General features: G+C 38.9%; 1 protein-coding gene across 1 annotated transcript; it reads left to right on the top strand.

The window, feature by feature from the left end:
* Positions 1 to 73: 73 nt before the first annotated feature.
* On the top strand, positions 74 to 9,834 carry LOC115453990 (armadillo repeat-containing protein 2; the record flags this gene model as incomplete). Its single annotated transcript, XM_037446850.1, is given in 16 exon segments — positions 74 to 210; positions 575 to 728; positions 1,102 to 1,231; positions 2,133 to 2,234; positions 3,492 to 3,559; positions 3,562 to 3,638; positions 5,663 to 5,870; positions 6,266 to 6,368; positions 7,109 to 7,281; positions 7,572 to 7,667; positions 7,669 to 7,772; positions 8,675 to 8,766; positions 8,769 to 8,845; positions 9,601 to 9,676; positions 9,679 to 9,714; positions 9,785 to 9,834. Coding segments are annotated over 16 exon segments (1,683 nt in total), but the record flags the coding sequence as incomplete, so codon positions are not given.
* Positions 9,835 to 10,491: the final 657 nt, after the last annotated feature.

The following is a 10,491-nucleotide window of genomic DNA, read 5'->3' as shown; positions in this document are numbered from 1 at the left end:
AAACCATTACAGCTAGGATACAGCTAAACTTGACAATGATTCCAATAGCTAAACGGTGTTAGTTATTTCAGAAATGAGTGGCGCCTCCAGCGGCGTCGGTAGCGGGTTGAGGCCGCTGCGCACGCGCCGCCCTTTCACCCCGCGCGAGCCACAGCGGACTTTGTTCACTGAGCGAGCTCGTAAGGATCCTAGACCACCGAGTGCTTTTGAGTAAGGAATGCTACAATTTATATAATAAAGATAAAATATTTAGTATTCACGAAAATGTTGACAATAAGTAGGAGTACACATGTAGAAGTGGACATAGAGCTATTGGTAATATGTTAAGTTCTATAACTTTAGATCCCATGCTATAAGATTTTTTTGACCATGTAGTTCTAAATTGAAGTTGGATAAAAACTTTAAAAAATTATGACGATTTTAGAGCTGCATGTAAGTAGTGTTTCTCAAAAATCCAAATAACTATTTCTCGAAGAATATGTACTAATAGCAAATGCAACATAATGTGCACTATGCACATTCTAATAGAGTCCACATTCCCACATACACGTGTGTATCAAAACCTTGTTCCCAGTTTGAAACACTTGAGTTTATCCGAGAGCGGTGAGGACGCGTACTTGGCCGACGTGTTGGGGGCAGTGGTCGACCCGCTGGATGAACACACACTCAACGGGATCCTCAACGCTGATGCAAAGAATGCGAAGAAAAACCACCGGTACTTATATATTGTTATTTATAGTTAAATTTAGAATTGATAAATGCAGTTGATGTTTGTGAAGAAAATGAAAGATGTTCCAATGGTAAGTAGCTAACTTAAAATCTGGTAAGTTTTTAATGTTATATAGAGACGGTAAAGTGAAGCTACTGCACTAAATAGTAACTGGAGAGGGTACAATAGAATGTCAACTGACGAGAGATGATTATCCCTCGACACAATTATGCCGGCCTGTTGAAGGCAGATAAAACCGAAGTTGAAAAATAGTATTCTAGATTATTTTTATTAGAGTTTCAATCTATATCCAAATGTAAAGAGTCGCATTAATTTACCATTTCAAAATAATTTAATTTAGTACCCATGTTTTGTTGTGTTTTGGAATATAGCTGCATAATCAGCCGCGGTCGGTGCAGGAGCGCTCCGGCGACGGATGGAGCAACTTCCCCAAGCTCCCGCATCTCAGTGGTCACAGCAAGCCTCTTCACAAACGCAACACTACTGGACAAGCGGCTGAAGGTAATAATAACAAAAAAATAAATCGCCTTCAAAAACCACTCAAAACCAAAAATCACATAACAGTTATATACTGGATACCAGTTTTGAAGTCGGTGCCTTAAAAACAAAACACTCACGTCGAATTGATAACCTCCTCCTTTTTGAAGTCGGTTAATAAAAACAGTATGAGATTGCCTCGAGCAATAAGACCGCCTTTTGTACCACAGATGTTTTAATTATTTCCACCGTCTGTATACATCTTTGTCTTGTTTCTTATATGTATGGTGTATGTACAATAAAGTTTTAAATAAATAAATATTTTAATCTTGATACATCGAGATTTATGATCTTTTATTTACGGACACTATAAAGCGACTACATGACATCTGATGATAAATTGAATAGTGTCCATAAAGTAACGACTAATCAAAGACGATGATGCTTCCTCAGTCGACTCAATTATGTCGGCTTATACTAAGCGAATTTTAAGCATCATTTATATTCTCCGGTAAAACATTTGAATTGTGTGTTTCTGTAGACATCTTCGATTATTGAATATACTTAATATAATAATATCAGCCCTGTATTACAATACACTGTCCCACTGCTGGTCACGTGCCTCCTTTACTACTGAGAGGGATTAGGCCTTAGTCCATACACTGGCCTGTGCGGATTAGTAGACTTCACACACCCTTAACATTCCTATATAGAACTTCTCATGTATGCAAGTTTCTTCACGATATTTACCTTCACCGTTCAAGCAAGCGATAATTCACAAAGAATACACACATAATTTTAGAAAAGTCAGAAATGTGTGCCCTTGGAATTTGAAGCAGACATTCGTCTCAGCAGTCCGTTCCACACTCAACTAGGCTATCGCCGCATCAAATCAATCGGATATTAAAATTAGTTTATTTTGCAGATTCAAAGGAAGATGGATTATCTCAAGCAATATCTGTGATCCGTCCACTCGGAAGTACTGACGATGAAAATACATCTACTGGAGAGATATCGACGAGTAAATGTAAGCCTCCCATTGTCGCTTTGTTCGTCTGCTGATGGTAAGATATCACTACATAGTATAAAACGAAGTCGCTTTCTCTGTCCCTATGTGTGCTTAAATCTTTAAAACTACGCAACGGATTTTGATGCGGTTTTTTTTTATAGATAGAGTGATTCAAGAGGAAGGTTTATATGTATAATAACATCCATTAAATAGTGGAGAAATATTGTCCCGTACAAAGCAGGGGCGGGTCGCTAGTATTTTATATTAGCCTGGATAGCGACCACCGTACACAGGGTGTTAAAACCCGCCATAGTGGCTTACGTAAGTGTGTGGCGTTCCGGGATCAGCCTGTATATATCCGGATCCAACAGGCCGGCATAATTGCGTCGACTGCCGAGGGTAATCATCTCTCGTCAGTCGACATTCTATTGGACCCCACTCCACTTACCATCAGGCGCAGTGGGGTCACTTTGCCTTAGCGAATTAAAAAAAATTGACATAACGCTACTGTTTTTATACCATTCCCATGTAGTGCAAGCTTTTTAAGTATGTTTTTAGCCCGATAATTCCCTGAAAAATATTCCTAAAAACAAATCCAATTTGATGTTTCATATAGATGCCAAGCTATCCTTTCTGTAGACGAATTATAAGTACCTTTCTTATGACCCGTGCCCTTCAACACATCAAGGTCAAAATAAATAGTTCCAGCGATATGATATAATATTTAATGCTATATGTTATATTTTAAACAATAAAACTACCGATAAATCTGTTTTCAGCACGCAATTAGTATTTGAAATTACGTAAGGTTTCAAATTTAAATAATTTAACATTGAATTTTACAATTTATATAACTTACTAACTTTTGCCTGCGACTCCGCCCGCGTCACAATGTTTTTCCGGGATAGATATTAACCCGGAATTAAAAGTAGTTCTCAGGTATAATGTAGTTGCGCTTAGTGATTCTTTTCTCAAAATCGGTTTCGTAATTTCTGAGATTACCACTTTCAAACAAACAAACTCTTTAGCGGTATACATTAGATTATCAATCTTACTTATAAAAATTTCGCAAAGCTATGTTTAGTTAAAACACAAATTTACTCGATCAGCTGTAAGTCAAAACCCGCCATCTTGCCTCTTAATAAGGTTTAAACTAGGAATCAGTAATGTTTTTGACAGCTATTTAAGCAATTCTTAACCACCTCTTAACTCTAAAACAAATTTATAAGTAAGATTGTATATCTCTCGATAAACTATTATCTTTAAAATTTTTAGCTTTGAGTCCCGATTCAAAATCAAAGCGTAAACATTACTCCAGTGGAAGAAGTCTTTCGTATGACGTGAGTCGACCTCTCTGGGGAACATTGGCGTCAAACATTTGGCTGTTCAGCTGCCCAACACTACACCCGGCCAATATGAAAAGTAAGTACAATAAAATAAAAATACATCTTAAAACTATATGAAGTTGTGTATGAGAAGAATTAAACTTAAACTACACTAGAAGTTGCTCGCGGTTTCGCTCCCGTGGAAAGTCTTCACGCTACAAAAGTTTCTAATACTGTAGTGATTTTTGGTGCCACTTGCACGATGCTAGCGCCATCAGGGCCGTAGCTAGGGAGGGCATTGTGGGGCAATGCAATAAATTATACGTAACTACTCAATCAAATTATAATGGAGCAGTTGGTTTTATTTCACGACTAGCTTCCGCTCGCAGCTTCGCCCGCGTGGATTTCGGACTTCAAAAATGGAGGAGGTGCTCAATTTGTCGTGATGTTTTTAATGTATGGTGGTATGCAGGTGGTGCGATTGTCCGGTCAGGGTCTGATGATGGGATTCAGTATTCACGCGTGATGGCTTATTATTAGCATATCATGTATAACTTTGGTGTTTCTATACCGATTTCTATGATTCTTTTTATGGAATATTTAATAATGTTAACTTTTTAATTAGGGATGACTGAGAGTGTTATAAACGTAAGAGTAGACAAATATAATGAGAAAGCTTCGAACTGCTAAGCTATCGGGAGTTACACGTGTTATTGTGAGTCAACCATAAAAGATAGACATATGCTGTCGTGGGATATTTTTACATAATTTTAAGGAGAACATTTCCGTCATACATGATTTCAGTGTAGCTTTAACCATTAAGGTTGCACACGCGACAGAAGCTTAAAAAATGGAGTAACTTCTCCCGTTTTCCCAACATTTCCCTTCACTGCTCTGCTCCTATTAATTGTAGCGTGATGAAAAGTATACTATAACCAGCTCAGGAGTATGACAAATAATTGTACCAAGTTTCGTTAAAATCCGTCGAGTAGTTTTTGTTTCTATAACGGTTATACAGACAGACAGACAGACAAAAATTTTACTAATTGCATTTTTGGCATCAGTATCGATCCCTAATCACCCCTGATAGTTATTTTGGAAATATATTTCATGTACAGAATTGACCTCTCTACAGATTTATTATAAGTATAGATATAGATTTGGAAGTTCGTATTGATGGATGGAATAATCCCCTTTCGAGATTTAAGGACATTTTGTTATGCTCTGTATATTACCCTAACAATTTCGTAGAGTATTAACCTGACTCATTCACGTTCACAAGTCAAGAAAGCCAAAAATCGATTGACCAGATAGTAGTAAAATATTTACCTCCGCCCTACCTGTAACCGCAGCTGCTCTACCTTAAATTCAAGTCTAGCTACGGCCCTGAGCGCCATCTGTTTAAAGAATTTAATTTAAAATCCATTGTTACGATAAAATTACCGGGATTAATAGCCAATATGTTAATCCAGGACATGTTTTATTCGAGTGTCAAATTGCATTCAAATACACTATACTGTTTCCACGTTTACTTCTTACAAACATCCAAACGGTTTTATCATTTTTTGCATTTTTTAATATTTATAAGATTTCAATGTTAGTGGAAAGGAGTAACTCGCTCGACTTACAAAACTATTCCATTGTGATTAGAGAGTAAAGCAAGATATTGTAACACAAAAATATTTTTATATCAACTAAAATATGACAGACAGATAGTACGCCTTATTGTAATTTGCAATATAAATAAACAAAGCAGAATTTAAACCTCTTTCGTCAAGTTGTCATTGTTTCTATTTGATAGAGTAAACTCTAGATTTCCAATTCTATATTACGACAGTGCTAGATGGAGGGTCTTTACGATATAAATAAGCAAAGCAGAAATTAAACCTTTCATCGAGTTGCCATTGTTTCTACTTGCTAGAGTAAACTCTACATTTCCAATTCTATAACAATAGTATAACAATACTAGTTAGAGGATCTTTGCGATATAAATAAACGAAGCAGAGATTATGGAAACATCTTTTATCGAGTTGCCATTCTTTCTATTTAATAGACTAAACTCTACATTTCCAATTCTACAGTATCAGTTTACTTGTAAGCTCAAAATTTTCAAATTCACAGTATGACAGTACTAGAGCTTTCCGAGGCTCTATCACAACGCACTATCGACGTGAATCGCACAGTATCTCTACTAGAGATACTGCAGAGTATACTAGAGAAGAACACGCCCGGGAACAGTCTACGGGAGTTGGTGCTGCGCGCGTTGTACACTCATGTGGACAGCGAGGACGAACGCGTGCTGGTGGCTATAGCACGGGCTATGCTGACGGTGAGAACCTGAGTTTTTTATTCTAGAACAGTCTATAGTTTGTGTATGAAAATTATCATTTATTGGTCATTAATCGCGTGGCGTTATTATATGAGCAAAGCTTGAAGAATATGGGGTTGACAATTGTCAAGGAACCGGATATTATAATATTCTTTGTGTATTATCTCATTCTGATTCCTTCCTAACCGAATTTCGGTTGTGGAGGCCGATCTCAATGGAGATCAGCCATGTACGCAGAATATATTGTATTGCACATACGACATGACCGAAGAGAGATTAGGCGCAATACCAACAGCTTTACTTGCTTTGTCTCATTAACCGTACAAAATGTCTGCTTTATATCTATATTATTAGGTCAGGTAGACAATTTGTGTTGACAATGCCATTTGTTGCAGATGAGAGTAACTGGACCGCACTTGGCCGCCGCTTGCAAGCTTGTGTTCAAAATCGCCAGAAACGACAAGAATGACCATTTCTTCCACAACACTAATTTACTTGGTAAGTTGCAACACTACAAAACTTTGTTAAGATATTTTAATGCATTTTAGAAGTTATGTAATGCGATGCGAGTGAACTATAGACTGAAGTTAGTGTTGCCAACTCTTTTTATATTTTTATATCTGCTTAAAGCACTAAAAGCCACTAAAAACCTAATTTTCTGACGAGCAATTTTTGAGCAACGTAATGTAATTTTTGCGACCTTTATAATGTCGTAGTAGTAATTACGTTTTCTACGTCTTCACACTGCTATTTTAGCCAGCAATAGTTAAGAGGCTGAGTGAAGGCATGTTTCACACTTGAGTAAATGCTACTCGTCGCATAAGCCGGCCAAATTTAAAAGTCGCACTTGAATCTACGTTTGCATATAAATAGTCATAAAATTATTACTATCTACATTACTTGTTTAATACGATAACTGATAAATATTTACTTGAGACTTGTTAAACTGACGGACTGCCTCGGTGGCGTAGTTGTACTGCATGCGCGGTACGACAGCGCCCTGAGGTCCTGGGTTCGAATCCCGGGTCGGGCAAAGTGATAATTGGGTTTTTCTGCTCAATACCAGCCCGCAGTCTGGAATTTGTGCCCGATATGGCGATAGGCTCGCCCCCTATCACATCCTGGGACGGAACACACTTGGCGAAAAGTGGGTGCCCTGGTTACAACTCTGCATACCTCTTCGGAGATAAAATGCGTGATGTGTGTGTGTGTGTGTGTGACTTGTTAAACATGCGCAGAGTTACTGGTGGAGGGATGCGGGCGAGCAGACCCGGTGTCGGAGGGCGAGTGCTGCGTGTACGGCGCGGGCGCGCTGCGCTTCCTCGCCCTCGACCCCGCGCTGTGTGCGCTCGCGCACCGCGCCGGCGCCGTGCATCTCGCCGCGCTGCATCTTAAGATACTCAACACTGCGGTAAGATTAGATTAATAGCTCTTCGACGTACGATGAACAAAAATAATTTCTTATTCGTTTTAATTGCCTGTCATCTGTATGGAGCATTGGCATATTTTTTAGGAAAATTAATATTATAGTTAACAGTTTTGCATATTTTACAGTTCTGCATAACCATAGAACTAATGATCTCAACAAATGTATTCATTAATGTGTTTTTGAATATTTTAATACAATACGTAATGGAATTATTTGACTAAGAAATATGAACACAAGTTCGTTGCCTAAAAAGAAGTCGTTATCATTCACAGAAGGCAGAAAATCCGCGGTCGGTATCAGAACAGTCGACGCACGCGCTGTACCAGCTGACGGGCGCGTTGCGGAACCTGGCGAGCGCCGGGGCGAGCGACTCGCGCGAAGTTCGTCGCGAGCGGCGCGCTCGGCGAGCTGCTCGCCGCGCTGCAGCACCACACCGACAGGGACGTGCTCACTAACGTGGCGCGGTGTCTCAGGTGACGACATTACTACCAAAGGCGTCGACAATTGCAATATCCCCCTAGAGATTCTAAAAAGTTTGCTAATGTAAAGAACCCAAAGTTCTAAGTCTAACTGGACTTGCTTGATCGATCATCCCTCTACGCTCAATTACGCTCTGCTGTATGTTATTGTTAAAGCGGGACAGGGGCGTGGGGGAGGGACATGTGCTCTCGACTTTACCTACAATTCATAATTTTATATATCAACTTGCCCCCCGTCTCCCCCGGGCCACGCTCTGCTGTAATAATCAAGAGCGGCTGGCTACGCTCTTGATTATTACCACGATCTAGTCGAACAGCTTTATAGAATATGTTCGATTCGTGTTCACCTAGTTAAGGAAAATGTTTTATCTCATCTTTGCTAGTTTTTACGGCCAGTTGTCGGATGCTGGACTACTGAAATGAAATGGAATTATTTTATTTTATTTTGATATCATAAACACTAGTTTCTCCTCTACAAATACAATGATTTCATAATAAACTAGTTAAAAAAAATGTTTACGTAGAGGCGACCTAGTTGGGTGTGGAACGGACTGCCAAGACGAATGTCCGCAGGTTCAAATCCCAAGGGCATACACCTCTGACACGTAAAAAATCATGTGTGTATTATTTGGTGAATTTATCGTTCGCTTTAACGGTGAAGGAAAACATCGTGAGGAACTCTGCACATCTGAGAAGTTCTCTATAAGAATTTCGAAGGTGAGTGAAGTCTACCAATCCGCACTAGGCCAGCGTGGTGGACTAAGGCCTAATCCCTCTCGGTAGTAGAGGAGGCACGTGCTCAGCAGTGGCAAGTATATAATACAGGGCTGATATTATTATTTATTTATTATTATAGAGGCGACCTCATAAGTATTTTATTCAATGGTGTCGGACAGCGTGCTGTCAGCCGAAGCGGAGTGCTGCGCGTGGCTGTGCGCGAGCCCGCGCGCGGCGCCAAGGGTGCTACTCCGCGCGCTGGCCGCGTGCGCGCGCGCGCGCCGCTCGCCGTGCGGCTCGCCTACACGCTCGGCAACATGGCCGCGGAACACCACCACGCGAGACTCAATGTATGTTACTGTGTTCAATTGAAATTAGAACATAATAAATCGCTTTAGTTTGTTTTATAGGGAAGAAGCATAATGACCTACTTGGTCAACATTATCATTGATCAAACAACTTTTTACGCATTTGTACACAAGGGGTGCAGTAAAAACCTAATACTAAAGTTCCTTCGTTTGTCAACAAAAATAATTGTAATCTAATGGCAAATTTTAAGAATTTTCCACCTTGCTATCTTTTAAGGCTGATTTTAGCCAAAATAACATGAAGGACTATGTTTTTAATGAATATGTAAATTGAGAGTCTGGAGAAGTTTTTGATCTACCTTAGAACTACGAAGTCACCTGTTTAGGTTTTAAATTTAAAGAAGAAAATTTAAGTCATAATTCATAAAACATAAGTTTTTCACTCTACACCAACATTTTCATAATTTTCATTAAAGTTACGAAGCTGATTGTTTTCAGCAAAAAAGTACAACTAATGTAAATTTAGTTGCAATAAAAAAATCTGGAATAAGTCTTCTATTCTTAAAAAAACATTTAATCGTTCAAATCGAAAATTTTCAAAAATTCAGAAAAATATTCATAACTCGAAAACTATGAAAAATCGCGGAACATACATGGTGGTGATTCGGATACCCCAAGGCCCCAAGGGGTGCTCTATCTCTGACCTCCGCTTGACACTACTTTCTGGGACACCCTGTATCTATTTTTCGTCCAATAGATTTTACTTACTTAGAAATGTATGTATTTTCGTCCAATAGATTTACAACGAGCCCGGCGGCATCGACGTCCTGCTGACGATACTAGAGTCGTACACGAAACGCAACGACAACGACGCTAGGATGCGGATTCAGATCCCGACCTGCATTCAGTTGGTAAGTATATCATTGAAAATGGCAGACTCTCGTTGGTAACAGTATGAGATTACAGTCTTGCAATTTTCAGGTTCCGACTTGGGTGATTCAGACGGATCTAACGAAGATGTCCTGATTAAGGTACTTATTCGTTGACATAAAACTATTTTTACGAATTTTATCACGGTTTTTTGTACTACAATTTTCTCTTAATAATTAAATTCATAAATGGTGTTACTTACTTGTAAATTTAAGAGCTCATTACATTTATTCATTTGTTTGCTTGATTTTACGTATAATATTCATAAAATGAACTGATTTGAAGAGTATAAGAATGTCAAATGTGATGAATAAACGTGTGCGAACCTGCTCGAAAGTTGTTCGAGTAAATACTCTACGTAAACACTTCACATCACTTCACTCTTTCGTAAACACATCATGAGACCGAAACACACGTAAGTAAAATTGTATGGAGCGTTGAAATATAAACTTACTCAGTGCCATCCTTGGAGTTTAATATATCAAGTTTAAGTTCAGAATCCCACATAGCTACAAACTCTACATCTGAGTTTTCTAAAATTATGTGTATATTTTTTATGCATTACCGATTGCTTTAACGGTGAAAGAAGATATCGTGAGAAAACCTGCATACCTGAAATATTCTGTATAGGAATTTTGAGGGTGTGTGAAGTCTACCAAAGCGCACTAGGTCAGCTTGGTGGACTAAGACTTAATCCCTCTTAGTTGTAGAGGAGGCCCGTGATCAGCAGTGGACAGTTCATCTCATTGCATATTATT

This window comes from Manduca sexta, unplaced genomic scaffold (assembly GCF_014839805.1).
Source record: "Manduca sexta isolate Smith_Timp_Sample1 unplaced genomic scaffold, JHU_Msex_v1.0 HiC_scaffold_3758, whole genome shotgun sequence".
Taxonomy (NCBI): Eukaryota; Metazoa; Arthropoda; class Insecta; order Lepidoptera; family Sphingidae; genus Manduca; species Manduca sexta.
This window is presented reverse-complemented; position numbering and strand designations above follow the sequence as displayed.